General features: G+C 44.8%; 2 protein-coding genes across 3 annotated transcripts; one reads left to right on the forward strand and one right to left on the reverse strand.

Annotated features, from left to right (window-relative positions):
• The first annotated feature begins 183 nt into the window (after nucleotides 1-183).
• ndufaf3 (NADH:ubiquinone oxidoreductase complex assembly factor) lies at nucleotides 184-2595 on the forward strand. The gene is made up of 5 exons (XM_029776037.1): nucleotides 184-340; nucleotides 763-958; nucleotides 1188-1254; nucleotides 1794-1894; nucleotides 2171-2595. Exons 1-5 carry the CDS (start codon nucleotides 252-254, stop codon nucleotides 2264-2266), a joined length of 549 nt encoding a protein of 182 aa, XP_029631897.1. The 5' UTR covers nucleotides 184-251; the 3' UTR covers nucleotides 2267-2595.
• A 359-nt stretch (nucleotides 2596-2954) lies between these two features.
• zgc:112334 (rab GDP dissociation inhibitor beta) lies at nucleotides 2955-9194 on the reverse strand. 2 transcript variants are annotated; one of them, XM_029774102.1, is made up of 12 exons: nucleotides 8981-9037; nucleotides 8306-8392; nucleotides 5871-5978; nucleotides 5685-5781; nucleotides 5416-5550; nucleotides 5014-5212; nucleotides 4801-4932; nucleotides 4583-4682; nucleotides 4241-4412; nucleotides 3959-4103; nucleotides 3783-3837; nucleotides 2955-3512 (listed from the first exon to the last, which is right to left on the reverse strand). In XM_029774102.1, the coding sequence occupies exons 3-12, from the start codon at nucleotides 5955-5957 to the stop codon at nucleotides 3360-3362; spliced, it is 1275 nt and encodes a 424-aa protein (XP_029629962.1). In that variant the 5' UTR covers nucleotides 5958-5978; nucleotides 8306-8392; nucleotides 8981-9037; the 3' UTR covers nucleotides 2955-3359. The 2 variants fall into 2 exon arrangements, with proteins under 2 accessions (XP_029629962.1, XP_029629961.1); XM_029774101.1 differs by lacking the exon at nucleotides 8306-8392 and having other exon boundaries at nucleotides 8981-9194.
• Between the last annotated feature and the right edge of the window lie 7968 nt (nucleotides 9195-17162).

The raw sequence follows: 17162 nt of genomic DNA on the forward strand, positions 1-17162 counted from the left end.
TATATACTTTTTTATGTGCTTTATAATGTTATTATTATTATTTTTTTACCACATGCAAGTAATCTTCCTCCTCTGCCATTGATACAATTAATCACTGATTTCTAGAATGCATCTACACAAGACCCGTTACGTTATAAAATAACCGGATGTACCCAAACGGAAGTACCAAACGTTGTGCTACACATAATTAGTTCCCACCCTGGTTTTAATGTCTAGTTCCAACGGGCATTAGGTACTTAATTGTCAACAACATGGCTGTCACTATGTGTGCACGACTGTTTCTCCACAGATGTTCACAGGGTCTTCGGCTCAGCCCTCTGACACCACCCGCGTTCACAAGGTACAGTACTGCTGAGAAACGAGACATCTAGAGAATAGAAACGACAATGTTTTAGTGCTAACTGCTACTAGCTACACAATTTGACACATCTACCCCCTGACTGGCTACTTAGCTTTTGGTAGATGCTGATGTCAAGGTTTGCTACTTGAAATACATCCCAGGCAGAATAGACCAATTCTATGGTTATTACATCTTGCTAGGTACAGAGTGCCCCATTTTAAAATAATCTGATAAAAAATGGCTATGGCATCCCAATACATGTTTGAAGGGAAAGTCAACCCCAATATCAAAGTTTGTCAAACGTTTTTAGACATCAACTTGGTCTGATGTCCCTATCCCACGTCACCCAGTTGTAGCCACTAGCCAGGTAATGTTACAGTATGTGATGGAAAGGCAACTTAATGTCTCTCTTTCTCCTCCAGCCCCTTTCTATCTCGCGCCCACAGGCTTGGTCCCAGTGATGATGAGATGTACCAGCGTACCACAGTGTCTGTCATGCAAAAAGAACCAGGAGCTGGAGCAATGATCCACAGCTACAGCCCCAGAGGGTTCAACATCGATGGGAACCGTGTTTTCGGGCCATGTGCCCTGCTACCTCCAGCAATCCTCCAATGGAATGTAGGAAAATGTTTTTTTTTTTTTACCTTTCCTCTAATCCCCACCAGAAGTCAACCTTTTATGATGGTTCTATTTTTTTCATCTCTCTTCAGTTTACCTGCTCCCTGTAATACTGTTGAGAGTGAGATATTTAACTGGCTAAATGAGGAGTGATGATGAGTAGAATATGAGATGTAACAGTGTAATATGTGGATTGTCCTTTTGGCTGCTCATCTGTCGCCCCCTGCAGGTAGGCAGCTATAAAGACATCACTGTAGAGAGCATGGCCCTTTTCCACATGCTGGAACCTCGAATTGGTGAGATAATTCAATTATACTTTAGTCACGCCGATACGAATTATGAGGATAGACAGAAAGTCACATACTCTAATTTATGAATGTACAAACTCATGCAAGATGCTGTTAGGTTCTGGTACAAATCCGGTTGGACACCAGCGGAAGCTCAGACTAGATTTATTCCACCCAAACTGGAGGCTACAGCTGCATAGCGCCCATGCAATTCATGCAAGCATATATTTATATCTTCCGATTTGGCGGAGTCACCTCCTTGTATTTCTATCAGTCTCTGTTGGAGGGCAACAACTGAGTGATCCCCTATTGGTTTTATCATGGCCCAGCCTGAGTCCAGAACCTTCGTGGGCAGGGGTGTGTGTGTGTGAGAGAGAGATAAGACTACAGTTGGAGTGTTGTTGGGATGGGCCCCCTCTTAAATAGTTGCCAGTTCATGTTTGATCGCCAGAGCTTGACTATGATGATAATTGTACGGTGTTATCACCTGAACAACTTAATGATTGTGTATGACCATGATGTGTCTCATGAATGCTTTGTATCCACAGAGGTTCTGGTCCTGGGCACAGGTGGTCGCTCAGAGCGGATTGACCCCAAAGTCCTGGCCCTCCTCAAGAGCAAAGGCATCGCTGTGGAGGTGCAGGACACGGTAGGGACACCTGGCCTCACCTGGCATCTGTCTACAGTAGAAGGATTGGGCTTGTGCAATAGATTTCAGTGTGTGAGCATTCATAGGCCGGTTCAGAATGTCCTCTTGAGATTTCTCTCAAATCAAGTTACTGTGTGCCACCACCTGGAAAGTAGCTATCCATCCATACACAGACATGGGCAGCCCCTGCCTATAGAATAAGGTGAAGGGCAGTTATAATTTAGCATTTTTCATCTCTCTCTCTCTCTCTGACACTCATACCTTTACCTTCCTCAGCCAAACGCTTGTGCAACCTTTAACTTCCTGAGCAGTGAACGGCGAGTGGTGGCGGCAGGTCTGATTCCTCCTCCAATCAGCACAGAGTTGGAGTAGCAACAACAAAAACGACAGAAGGAGGTCTCGATGGAAAAGACAAACTACTTTCACCACTGGGATGGATGATCTGGATAAATCTGTCCTCATTCAAGGGCTGAATTATGTTTTTTAGCCTTTGCAAACTTTGTGTACTTGTGTGATCTTTCCCCACAGAGGGGTAGGTTGGTTATGAAATGTGTAAATGAGAAAGAGAACAGGATTTCTGACGAGTATTGGAGGATATGATTTGGTGGGAGTGTTATTTAGTGTTTCATATATCTGTATCATGGTAAATACATAAGGCCAGCTACCAATGACGCAATAAACTATATATATATACACACACACAATGTTTTGTATTTATTTAATTGTCAGTGAAAGCATATGAGAGTATGTGCATTGTGTATGTAATCTACCCAAGGTGACTTTCCTTCACTGGGATTAGTAAACCTCTCTAATCTCATTGTCTGTCTATCCGTTTGGCTTCCACCCCCATCTCTCTGAAGCACCTCTTTATCTGTCTCAGAATAGAACATAACGCAACTCCAGCGGCTTTGTCCTTCTTGGAGTTAATCTGTAGGGTAAGGGTATCCCTAATTACTCTGCTCTGATGCATTTAGCATCATCCATCCAGTTCTACTTCACACAAACACATGGCTATTCATTCATTCACTCGAGCACACACTAAACACAATCTCAGGCCACATTTTACATTTACCACAGTCAAATAAAGTGTGGTGTTTATTAGACAGGGTATTAAATCAACTGAGTTATTTAGCTTTACCACTCTCCAGTCTCAATGCCGTCAGAGTACGAGAGCATCTACCACATAAAGCACATAAATGGGACTGATAGATTAGCTGTGAAGCTGGGCATTCTGGGAGATACAAGAGGTGAATCGAAGGGTTGCTTAAAAAAACTGTAAAAACAAGGACATTTTAGACAGCCACAATATAGTAGTAATGTCATATTTGCTGACGTTTTTATACATGTGTGCATACATTTTTGTATGGGTGGCCCGCCCTAGAGGGAATTGAACCCAGGATCCTGGTGTTGCTCTGTCAACTGAGCCACTCAAGACAAAAATGGTAGCAACTCCACTTTGTGTCGCTTAGTCCTCATCATCATCATCATCGCCACCACAGTCTCTGCGTAAGTCACCAAAGATGAATTCTGATCCTGTGATGCGGCGATACATATCCTTGATGTCCTCACACTCCGTCTCAAAGTGTGTCGTGGCATCATAGGAGCGAGACACAAAGATCTGAAAAAGGGAGACAGGATCACAATGAACAAAACCCGGAGACTCCACAATTAATAAAACTGGTACAAACCAATGGCCAAGAAATATGAACACATGTTTGTATATTACAGTGCATTCAGTCAGTAGCCTCAACTGGGACTCGAACCCAGATCCAGCAACTGTAATCCCAACACCTCAGCCATTACACCAAGTGAACTGAACTGAATCTCAGTGAGGACGTTAGTTGTGGGGTTGACGGTGCTACAATATATTGAAGGTATTGACCCTTACTTGACTGTTCCTTCCATCGTCAATGGGGACCATCATGTTGCTGATAGAAACAAATCTGTAGACCAATCACATTGTCTTTAGTGAACTGTTTTTGTATTATGAAATTAGCCTTGCATCATTACTATAGACAAATGGCTCTGGATGTAAAAGTCTGCAGTAGGTTGTGTGGAACTTACTTCTGCTGAATGGGCTCTAGCAGTTCTAACCCAGGCTGCACTTCCTTCTCTGGGTTACTGGTCTCTATGGTGGTGCTCACCATAGCGATATACATCCCCTCTGATGCCACATTGTGAGCGTAGGACACCATACATACATAGATATCTGAAAAACAAAGAGGGTCCATTTTTGATTCATACCAAGGCTAAAATACTGCAATCATGTTTTCCCTGTTTGATATATGGGGTCCTAGGCCTTTGTCTAACTTCTTGTGTATATCTGGTCTATTTGTGATGTCATACCTGATTTCCTGTGGACTTGTGTTTGAGGGATAATGATTTGACAGGAGTTGGCATCATGGGTGTTTTTGATTGGATGATTCAGTAAACAGATGACCCGAATGACCCGGCCCACCTTCTTCACCCGGTTGGGCACGTAGCTGGGGTCACAGATCAGCTGTTTACAGTGGAACAGCTTCACAAAGAGGAAGTGAAAGAAGATAGAAAGATTAGGTCCAACTACTAATTTACTACACTGATATTCAGCCCATGTTCCGGTTCATGCTCTACCATTTCTCATTCATTCATTCCCTCTTCAACTCTCTCGCTCTCTCTTATCCACTCTCTACTTCACCAGCCACTCACCGCTCCCTCAGATTTCACTGCTACCACTTTGCCCTTGTCCATCACAATCTCCTCCACTCCTCTGTTTAACATGTAGGACCCTCCATGCACTGCACTTAACCTGAGACACACAGGAATAGTAAGGGTTTACATTGCGGTCATATTCAATACCATAAAAAAAACTTGAAGTTAATGTATTTATGCATTCTTGAGTACCTTTACGAGTGTGTTTATGTTACCTGGCAAAGCCCTGGGGTAATTCCCCTAGCCCATACAGTGGATAGAGGTACGGACTGAAGTTATACCGAGCCATAGACTCAGAATACAGCTTGATCCGCCTGATGGTCTGGATGCACGGCTGGTCCAAGTAACTGTGGAGACAGGGACACAACCATTGAGATAGGTGTGTGTGTGTCCGTCTTTCTGACTGTCTGTGCAGTATTTGTACTGACTCATCACTGCGGTACAGAGCCATGGCGTGACCAGTGAACTCCATGATGTCTGGTCCCAGGTCGAAGTGGCGGAACAGCTCCCTCATGCTGGTCCTGTTGGGGTCCATGTCCTGGTAGGTCCGCGGGTCTCTCTCCTCAAAGTTCAGAATGAACAGAAGAAGCTTCCTGAACCTGCGCTTGTCAAACATCCCCATCAGATCTGAAACACAGCACCATGTTACAACCACTGTTTGAGACCTTGAATGATTGTATGTATTTGAAATCAAGTTAATCAATTTGTCATGTCCATGAATTTCAGTTGGCTTTGACTGTTATGTGGCAATCCTTTGTTTAGAATCAACGATTTGGAAACACAGGATTTGTAAGTTACAAATATTGTTTATTTTGATGGGTATGCTTTACCTGAAGCTAGGGCTTCTGCCTCAGTTGAAGGGACCTTGTGGACTTTACCAGCCCTGTACACATAGCTGCCCTCCACCACCTTAAAGTCCAGATACCGAGTTACCTTGGTGTACACCAGCATTTTAACTAGCTGACCTGAACAAACACACAAACACAGGTTAAAACAATATGAATGAACTCTGACCTTGACACACAGTTAAACATGTTCACATTCATATTAGACGTACGATGACAAGACAGATGAACATAATATTAATCATAGTCCTCACCACTGGCAAGTAGAAATTTGGGAATAAGGTCCACATTCCAGTCCCTCCCACGTCCCATTGGCTTAGCTGGACATGGAACCTGAAACCTCCTATATAGCTACAAAATACAGTCACTCTCATTAACACTATACAATAACCCTTCAGTGCTTTGTATGTTTGTGTGTTTGTGCATGCGTTCATACAAACCTCTTCTAGGGAGGAGATAGAGGCACTCTCTCCACCATAGTAAGGGTTGCGGTCAATGTGAAGGACCTTCTTCCCACCCACTGACATCAAGCCAGAGAGAATACATTCCTGAGGGAGATAGAGTCAGAGCTATTCATATCCAGAGAAATTAGGGTTAAGTGCCTTGCTCGAGGGCACATCAACTGATTTTTCACCTTGTTGGCTCTGGGATTCAAACCAGTAACTTTCTGGTTACTGGCCCATTGCTCTTAACCGCTAAGTTACCTGCACTCCAGTAGACAGGTAAATGATAATGCTAATTCCTTAGACAGCCTGCAAGGCTTTGAACGTTCCTCGAGAGCCCAGGGATCACCTGTGTGTGCGTGTGTGTGTGTGTGTGTGTGTGTGTGTGTGTGTGTGTGTGTGTGTGTGTGTGTGTGTGTGTGTGTGTGTGTGTGTGTGTGTGTGTGTGTTTGCGCAACTGCGTGTCAGTATGTGTGTGTAGGTTCATTAATTCATTAACACACATTTATGACACTTGATATTATAGAAAATACACATGAAACACATAGCATTGAAGTGAAGTAAAATATTATATTTTAAAGAAATGTGATCACTAGTGGTAGGTATTATATTGAATCATTATTACTTTGTCCATGGTACCATAAATATACAATATTTTGTGAAAGTCTACACACACCCCTCTTCACATTTTGGGATTACATTTGATGTTTTTCCTACAGATCTATAACACCTACTCCATATTTTAAAGTGTAAGAAAGTTATAGACTATTTTCCAAATTAATTTAAAAAAATATTAATGGAGATGTCTTGATTGCTTAGGTCTTCACACCCCAGAGTTAATATTTGGGGGAAGCACCTTTGGCAACCATTACAGCTGTGAAACATTTTGAATAAGATTCTACCAACTTTACACAACTCTTAGGGCAACTTGTATATATTGTTTTCGTCAAAATTGCTTCAACTCTGTAAATTTGGTTGGGAATGTGGAGTGAATTCAGTGTTGTTGATCCATTTGTATTTTCAAGTATTGTGGTGGCAGTATCATGTTAAGGGTATGCTTGTCACCGGCAGGGACTGGGGAGTTTGTTAGGATCAAAATAAATATGAAAAGAGCAAAGCCCAGGTAATAGAGTTGTATTTTTCCGCGGGAGAATTATACAAATTCAAATGCCAAAGACACACCAGAATGGCTTTCCAAGAGGTGTTCCAAGAGTGTTTCTGACTGGTCCAGTCTCAGTCCTGATTTAAATCTGCTTGAAGAATCAGAGACAAGGTTTGAATATTGCTGTCCGTAAAAGATTCCCAACCAAATTTACTTAGCTTGAGCAATTTTCACAAAAACAATAGATGGTATGTCCACGAGCCATTTGTTCAAAGCAAGTGCTACTTTCAACATCTATACATTGTGTCATCGGCACTCACACTCCAGAAACATCCACATATGTTTTTAGTACAGGGATAGATAGGTGTTGGGCCACCACAAGCATATACTCTACTGTCTATTGGACTATTGAAGGGATGCGATACCATTCTTCCACTAGAAATTCCACAATTTGGTGTTATGTTGATGGTGGTGGAAACGCTGTCTCAGGCGCCGCTCCAGAATCTCCAATAAGTGTTCAATTGGATTGAGATTTAGTGGTGCACATGCCAGCCTGGTCTCAGACTAGACGTAACATAGTAAATGTAAATCCTAATCTGGGACACTCAAATTAGTATGATATGTTACGTTTGGTATGGATACATAAGACAAAAGTTTACTTAAGGCAATCATTAAAGTAGGGTAGTTGGTCGGGGTGGATGGATAGGCGTATAATGTGAACATCTAGCAACCCAAAGGTTGCATGTTCAAATATCAGCATGGGCTACTTTAGCACTTTAGCAACTTTGCAGCTACTTGCTACTTTTCAGCTACTTTGCAACCACTTAGTATGTTAGCTAACCCTTCCCCTAACCCTAACATTAACCCTTTAACCTAACATTAACCCTAACATTAACACCTAACCCCTAGCCTAGCTAACGTTAGCCACCATAAATTGGAATTTGTAACATATATGTTTTGCAGATTTTTAACATTTTGTACGAATTGAAATTGGTAACATATTGTATGAAATGGACGATGGACATCCACAAATTAATACATACCACACGAAACATACCATACTAATTGGAGTGTAAAGGATTCACATTTACTATGTTATGTCTACCCCTGAGTCCAGGTTGCCTTTGAGACCACTCTTTCAAAGTTACTGAGATCTCTTATTCTAGCCATGGTAGCCAAAATGGGCCACTGGGCATTTTTAGACATTACCCTAAGCATGATGGGATGTTAATTGCTCATCGAAATCAGAAAACCACACATGTGGAAGCACCTGCTTTCAATGTACTTTGTATACCCAATTTACATGTGTTTCCTTTATTTTGGGAGTTACCTGTATGTTGCCCAAGGAGTTGTGCAAGGTTGGTAGAATCTTGTTTCACTTTGAAAATGTGAAGTCGGTTGTGTAGATTGTAGGATACTTAAAAAAAAATCATTTTTAGATTTAATTTTAAGGCAGCAAATGTGAAGACTGTGCAAGGGGTGTGTAGACTTTCACTAGTGACTGTATATAAGAATTCTGTTCTATCACAGGAGGTTGGTGGCATCTTAATTGGGGAGGACAGGCTGGTGGTAATGGCTGGTGCGGAATAAGTGGAATGGTATCAAATACATCAAACACGTGGTTTGATGCCATTCCATTTGCGCTGTTCCAGCCATTATTATGAGCTGTCCTCCCCTCAACAGCCTCCACTGTGTTCTATGTACCTCATCTCTAAATTCTCTGACTTCCGTTTCTTTATTCTTTCATGCTGATAGAATTCACTGTTTCTTCTATACTCAAATTCTGACAAAAACCTGGCAAGTACAGTCCATGATACAGTAATCAATGATACACATTAACACCATGAAAAACATTAATCTTTTTTTTAAAATTTCCCTACATATGAATAAATTGCCACGCGTACGATTGTAAGTGTTTTTATAGTATTAAGTCTTTATGGTATCTTTATTGGGTAGTTCAGAGAGCAGAACTAAATATGTGTGAGGGAATGTGAGTTTCTCTTACCTTCAGTCCTGTACCCAACACTATGATATCAAACTCCTGCATGGTGACTGATCAGTGCCCAGGGCCAAGTCCCTCTGCTACTACTGAGCACCAGTATGGTTAAGTATGGCTGTGTGTGTGATTCACTCTCTCCATCTACACCTCATTATCATGTCTTCCCCGTCATGATAATCCTCTCAAGCGTCACAGACACGAAAAGTAATTAGACAGGCACTGAACTTTATCTCTGTGTGTCTCAATAACAAATCACCAAAATCAATGGAATCATGTTGAAATTTAAATCATATTCCATGACTTATGCCCAAACCTGTTATTTAATATCATTTCTTGCCACAAACTGTAAGGGTTGCGGAACTGGTGGCAGTGAAGTCAGACACAGGAGAGCAGAAATAGGTAATAGCCGGAGCAGTTAAATTACAAAACCCACTGCAATACAAAAATAACCTACATGGGTACAAAACCCGACGCGCACCAGTAACATAGAGTACAAGCACTTACAAACAAACAAACAATTCCACACAAGGACATGGGGGGAACAGGGGTTAAATACACAACAATTAATGAGGGAAATGGAAACCAGGTGTGTAAGAAAACAAGACAAAACAAATGGAAAATGAAAAGTGGATCGACGATGGCTAGAAGACCTGTGATGCCGACCGCCGAACACCGCCTGAACAAGGAGAGGAAACGACTTCGGTGGAAGTCGTGACAGTACCCCCCCTTGACGCGCGGCTCCAGCCGCGCGCCGACACAGGCCTCGAGGACGACCCGGAGGGCGAGGTGCAGGGCGATCCGGACGGAGACGGTGGAACTCCCGCAGCATTGAAGGATCCAACACGTCCTCCACCGGAACCCAGCATCTCTCCTCTGGACCGTACCCCTCCCAGTCCACGAGGTACTGAAGGCCCTTCACCCGATGTCTCGAATCCAGTATGGATCGAACGGAGTACGCCGGGGCCCCCTCGATGTCCAGAGGGGGTCGGAGGAACCTCCCGCACCTCAGACTCCTGGAGCGGGCCAGCCACCACCGGCCTGAGGAGAGACACATGGAACGAGGGGTTAATACGGTAATCTGGGGGAAGTTGTAACCTGTAACTCACCTCGTTCAGTCTCCTCAGGACTTTAAATGGCCCCACAAACCGCGGACCCAGCTTCCGGCAGGGCAGGCGGAGGGGCAGGTTTCGGGTCGACCAGCTGGTCGAAGGTAAGGGTGGTGTCCGTGCAGGCCAACTCTCGACGGACGTCCTGGCGCAAACTGCAGCGATAGTGGTCGATCAGGGCCCTGTCGTTTCATCCTGCTCCAAAGGCCAGGGTCCGAAAGTCCAAAGCGAACTCCTGTGCGCTCCTCGTCCCCTGCCGTAGGTGGAAAAGACGTTCACCCGCCGCTCTGCCCTCGGGTGGGTGGTCAAAGACTGCCCAGAAACGATGGGTGAACTCCTCAAAGTGGTCCAGCACCGCATCTCCTTCAATCCACATGGTGTTGGCCCACTTCAGGGCTTTCCCCGAGAGGCATGAGACGAGGGCGGACACCCTCTCACGGCCGAAGGAGCCGGGTGGAAGGTTGCCAGGTATAAATCCAACTGCAGCAGGAATCCCTGGCAACGGGCAGACATCCCATCGTAGGGTGAGGCAGTAAGGGTGAGGCGAATCCCACTGGAACCGGGTGCAGGGGGAGTGAGTAGTGGAGGCCCCTGTTGTGCTGAGGGAGGCGCTGGGGGAACTCCCTGTCACTCCCAGCGGTCCATGATTTGGACAACGCGGTCCATGGCGGTGCCGAGATGGTGGATCATCGTCTCTTGCTCCAGGACGCGCTACTTGACCTGACTCCGGCACCTGCTGTCACGTCCTGGCCAGTATAAGGGTTAATTAGTATTGTAGTTTGGTCAGGACGTGGCAGAGGGTATTTGTTTTATGTGGTTCAGGGTGGTGTGTTTGTTTAAAGGGTGTTTGATTTAGTATTTCCGGGGTTTTGGTTTATGGTCTAGGTTTATGTATGTCTATGTGGAATCTAGTGAGTGTATCTCTATGGGTGATTAATTGGGGTTGGGACTCTCAATTGAAGGCAGGTGTTTTCTCTTTGCCTTTGATTGAGAGTCCCATATATTGGGGTGTGTTTGTGTTTGTCATTCGTGGGTGATTGTTCTGTGTTTCGCCTTGTGCCTTACCAGACTGTTTTTGTTGATCGTTCGTGTTTTGTTATTTTTGTACGTTCATTTTGAAAGTAAATAAACATCCAGATGAGCATACACATACCTGTTGCGTTTTGGTCCTCCATCACCAACGACAACCGTGACACCTGCTCCTGCTGACTCATATGGCGGGTGTGGAATTCTGTAAGGGTTGCAGAACTGGTGGCAGTGAAGTCAGACGCAGGAGAGCAGAAATAGGTAATAGCCGGAGCAGTTTAATTACAAAACCCACTGCAATACAAAAATAACCTACATGGGTACAAAACCTGACGCGCACCAGTAACATAGAGTACAAGCACTTACAAACAAACAATTCCACACAAGGACATGGGGGGGACAGAGGGTTAAATACACAACAATTAATGAGGGAAATGGAAACCAGGTGTGTAAGAAAACAAGACAAAACAAATGGAAAATGAAAAGTGGATCGACGATGGCAAGAAGACCAGCGACGCCGACCGCCAAACACCGCCCGAACAAGGAAAGGAAACGACTTCGGTGGAAGTCCAACAATTTTTTAAATAACTGAATATACTCTGTTCTGCAGCTTAACAGTAACATACAGTAAAAAACACAACAACAAAAAATATATCCGTTTCTTATGAAAGCTGAAGAACGTTCAAGTCAAAATATAAAAAATCACCTGTGTTCCTTTTGTGGAGACACAAACTGTAAAAACGCAGACTGACTGAGCAGAGGTTACGATCTGGCAGTGTGGAAGTGGCAGGGCTGAGTATTTGTAGAGGTCTTGATTAAGCCCGACCAGGCTTATCTGGGTGTGAGGTATAGAAAGCACTTAAGAGGGAGGGGTCCAGAATATGATGGCAGAGAACCCAGCAGGGCTCCTCGGGCCTGTATCCTTCCCAGTCCACCAGATACTGCCAGGAGCGACCCTGACGGTGCACGTCCAGAAGCTGCCAGACGGTATAGGCAGGATGGTCATCGATGTGCCGAGTGAAGGAGCTTCTGCAGGAGGAGACAGCGGACTGGAACTGACAGGTTTGATCAGGGATACATGGAAGGTAGGGTGGATCTTGAGAGAGGCTGGGAGTTTCAGGTGGACAGCAGAGGGGTTAATGACAATAATTTTCAAAGGGACCAATGAATCGGGGAAAGTTTCTTAGAAGCCACCTTCAATGGCAGGTCCTTCATTGAGAGCCATACCTTTTGGCCTGGAGCTGAGGCACAGTGACGGTGGGCTTGGGACTGGGTCCTGGCGGAGGCACGAAGGGCAGCCCGGTCCTTCCTCCAAGTGCGATGACAACGGCGCATATGATCATGGACTGAGGGAACCGCCGCCTCGACCTCTTGGGTGGGGAACAAGGGGGTTGATAACCCAGAGCACACTCGAAGGGTGACATTCCTGATGAGGCGTTGGTGAGGGTGTTGTGGGAATATTCCACCCAGGGTAGCTGAGTACTCCAGGAGGAAGGGTTAGCCAAAGGCGCACTGTCACGTTCTGACCAGTAAAGGGGTTATTTGTTATTGTAGTTTGGTCAGGACGTGGCAGGGGGTGTTTGTTTTATGTGGTTCGGGGTTTGTTGGGATATGTAATTATGTAAGAGGGGTGAGACGGCCCACAGTCCGGAGCCGAGAGAGACGGCCCACAGTACGGAGCCGAGAGAGACGGCCCACAGTCCGGAGCCGAGAGAGTCGCCCTACAGTCCGGAATCGGCGCAGCGAGAGTCGCCCTACAGTCCGGAATCGGCGCAGCCAGAGTCGCCCTACAGTCCAGAATCGGCGCAGCCAGAGTCGCCCTTCAGCCTGAGGTCTCCAGCAATGCACATCAGCCCGAGGTCTTCAGCGATGCGCCATAGGCCAGAGACTTCGGGAAGTGTAACATTTAATAAGTATTTAGCGGGGGTGGACAGGTTAGGTGGGGGAGTAAGGGCGGAGCCTGAGCCACCGCCATAGTAGGTGGGTTGGAGGGGGGGTGTAGCACAAGAACCGTCGGTGACAGTGGCCACCCTCCCTTCCCTCCCTTTAGTTTGGGATTTATTTTGTTTTGGGGTTATTTTTGTGCTTTTTGTTTAGGTGCATCCGGGGTCTGCACCTTTGGGGGGGGGGTAGTGTCACGTTCTGAGTAGTAAAGGGGTTATTTGTTATTGTAGTTTGGTCAGGACCTGGCAGGGGGTGTTTGTTTTATGTGGTTCGGGGTTTGTTGGGATATGTAATTATGTAAGAGGGGTGTTTGTTTTATGTGTTCCGGGGTTTTTGGGTATTGTTCTGGTTTTGTATTTCTATGATATTCTAGGCTGTGTATTTATTTGTTGGCCTGGTATGGCTCTCAATCAGGAACAGCTGTACATCGTTGTTGCTGATTGGGAGTCATACTTAGGTAGTCCTTTTTTCACCTGTGGTTTGTGGGAAGTTGTTTTTGCACTGCTGTGTTTAGCCTGTAATACTGTGCGTCCGTTCATTTTCTTGTTTTATTTTTTAAGTGTTCAATAAAAGTTAGAATGAGCACTCAACCCGCTGCGCCTTGGTCTACTACATACAACGACCATTACACACGCAGCATAGGGCAGTCTCCATCTCATGGTTGGCCCATTCGGTTTGGCCATTGGTCTGGGGGTGATATCCAGATGAAAGACTGACATTGATACCCAGTGCTGAACTGAAGGATCTCCATACCTGGGATGTAAACTGGGGTCCCCTGTCGGAAACGATATCAGTAGGAATGCCATGCAGACAAAACACATGGGACACCAGCAGGTCCGCAGTCTCCCTGGAGGAGAGAAGCTTGGAGAGGGGAATGAAGTAAGCCGCTTTGGAAAATCTGTCAATAATGGTGAGGATGACCGAGTTACCGTTAGATGGGGAAGGCCAGTGACGAAGTCCAGAGCTATGTGTGACCAGGGGCGACTGGGTATGGGAAGAGGGCGAAGCAGGCCGGAAGTGGGTTTAGTGGAGGTCTTATTCCGGGCACAGACCGAGCAGGCTGATAAACTCCCAGACATCTCTCTCCATGGTGGACCACCAAAGCGCTGACACAGGAAGGCAAGGGTCCAGTTCATACCCGGGTGACAGGTGAGGTGAGTAGAATGGGCCCACTGAAGATCAGAGCGAACTCAATCTGGAACAAACAGAGCATTTCTAGGACCATTACCTGGGTCAGGCTGGTTCTGCTGAGCCTGGTGAATACGGGACCCGATCTCCCAGGAGATGGTGGCAACGATGCAGGTAGATGGCACAATGGCATCTGGCTCGAAACCAGTGTTGTTGGTGGTGAACTGGCGGGAGAGGGCATCAGGCTTGGTATTCCTAGAACTGGGGCGATAAGTGAGTGTGAAGTTGAATCTCCTGAAGAACAATCCCCACCTGGCTTGCCGCAAATTCAGACGAGGTTGGTGTGAAAGTGTTATAACATGTGTTTTCTCTCTTCCTGTGAAAGTCAATACACATGTGCCCTAGACCAAATTCAGGAGATCTCTAGAGACAGAGAAATTTGGCAATGCTAAAATAATTGCCTAAATTGTCTTTGCAAAACAGAGGCTCTGGACTATCTTTTGGCAGGTCTTTGGCGATGAATGTTGTACTTTTGTCCGAGATTACTCTTCTAATATGACTGATCTCGCCGAATACATTGCCACTGTTGCTAAGAATAATTCCACACATCCAGAGTGGACGCCTGCAACTTGGTTGGAATCCCTGTTTGGAAGTGGGGGATCCCAAATTGCCAAATGGGCTGCAGTGTGTTTGTTTTCGTAGTTTGTCTAAATTGTGTTATTTAACATGTGTGCATTTTTGATGAATTCACTCCCATTAATAGAAGTATAACCTTTATTATGATTATAGTATTACCATACTAATTAGATTGTATAACCCAGAAAGAATGGTTTGAAATTATGAAGTGTCTGGTTTTATGTGTTTATTTCCCTTACTTTAATAGAAGCATAGAACATTTTGATATAGAAGCTAAAATCTAAATGCTTACATTAAAATGTAATGGTTATGATAACACAAGTGATAAGAGGATGTAATGTGATGGAAAATCTTATGTTTGTGCTTTTCTCATAACCAATTTCTGTGTTCTGGTTGTGCTTGTCTAATAACCAATTTTTATGTTCATGCAAGTTACCAATTAAATGCTTGGAGAAATGTTCTCTGTAGCATTGCAATTTGCAATGGGCAGTATGCCCAGACCCTTGTTTTGAAAATCATATCTCAGTTTCAAGGTCTCAGCTTGGAGAGAAGAAGCCTGGTGAGGTATTGGTCACATGCATGAACCAGTATTGGTCGTTTACATGAATGAAGCAAACGTTAATGATAAATTATGAATAAGCTAAATCATGCAAATATGACTTTCTGTGTAAGTATATAAGAGAACTATCGGGACTGCCCCGGGAGAGCTCCTGACAGACATTCACTTTAGTGCATGAAGTTTGTTGTAACCTCTCCAGCGCCCTGACAATAAACAATAATTCATTTAAGATTGACTTTGAGTGTCTCTGTGTAAGAATTTCCACTACAATCGTTATACTCTTTTCCTCCCTCAGAGCAGATAGCCTTCTCCTCCACTCTTAGGAAGTGGTGCACCTTCTCAAATTCCTCTTTTATACGCCTCTCCATTTGCTGGGCCTGAACCCCGATGTAAGGTGCCCTTTTGTCCGAGGTGACTTTGGTCTAATCAATTTTCTACTGCAGGGCCTTCAGTGTGGTTCTAAGCTGCTCTCTCCACTTGGTTGCTGCCTTTGCCACGGAGCAGAAAATGTGGTCTGTGTGATCAGACACACACTCCGCACAAACCACACACTGTTCCTCAAGGTAGAATAAACAGGGCCTCTGGGAGTGGAGGCTACACACAGCCTGAGGGCCTTTGTCTTTTACTTGCATAGCACCCTCTGTTACCCCTTCCATAGCCTCCTATGTGGGCCCCTGAGTATTCTGGCGATCCCTCTCCCTCAGCAGGGCATTACAGTTACTTCTTAGGGCCAGAGTGACTTGGGGATGGTCTCTGGAGGACCTGCATCAGCAGACAGGACAGTCTTGGACACCTGCCTGCCTCCAGCTGGCCTCCAGGCAGGGCCTGCAGAAGCTGTGGCTGCAGGAGAAGATGACAGGCTCCCTCAAGGTCTTGCAGCAGATCGGGCATGATAGATCCTCCTCTATAGAGGAGAGATAGGCTGAGGCTGCCATCCTCACAGAACTGTAATGGGAGAGAATGAGAGAGGGAGTGTGTGTGTGTCTGTGTGTGAGGGAGAGCTTCTGTAAGGGCACAAGGACAGCAAAGGGTCAAAGCACACCTACATGATCCCAAGGCTTGTAAAGTATGTGAGCTTGCCTACATCAATCAAGTCAGAAACCAAGTACAGATTTATGACTCCCTCTTAAATGTATGGATCACATAGGCAATAAATGTGGCGATACATGGTTCTTCAAGTAAATTGACATGGTTTTATCGTGTGTGCCGGGTGATATCAATTTCAACGGCAGTACCGGCGCTCTAAAAAGTTGGGTAAACAATACTTTCCTGTGGATATTTTAGCTCAAATTACGAGCGGCTGAAAGACCAACCGCATAGACAGCTGACAGAGTAAATTCAAATGTAGTTTTATTCAACATTCTGGCTTGTAAAGGTAAACCTCTACGTTTCAGACTGTATATCAGTATTGGTATAAAAGTCTGATTTATTAGGCAAGCTACCACACAGCATTATTCAGACACAGGGATAGCTGAACTTAAAACTTACCATTCCATGGTAACCGAGAGATACTGAGACTCAGATTTTTCACTATAAAATATATGTCAAACAAAAAACAATAATTGCAAAGTTAAACAAATAATACAACTCTATGTACAATGACTACTTTTAACCATTTCCACTAAAGATTTTACAAAAACACATTTACTTGAAGAACCGTGCAGATGCAAAGTTTGGTAACAGAATATCAGTTTGGGCCTTCATTCTTAGCAGGACTGGAAAATGGTCCAATTTACACACTTCTCAAGAGAACATCCTTGGTCATCCCTACTATCTCTGATCTGGCGGA

Source organism: Salmo trutta, chromosome 14 (assembly GCF_901001165.1).
Source record: "Salmo trutta chromosome 14, fSalTru1.1, whole genome shotgun sequence".
Taxonomy (NCBI): domain Eukaryota; kingdom Metazoa; phylum Chordata; class Actinopteri; order Salmoniformes; family Salmonidae; genus Salmo; species Salmo trutta.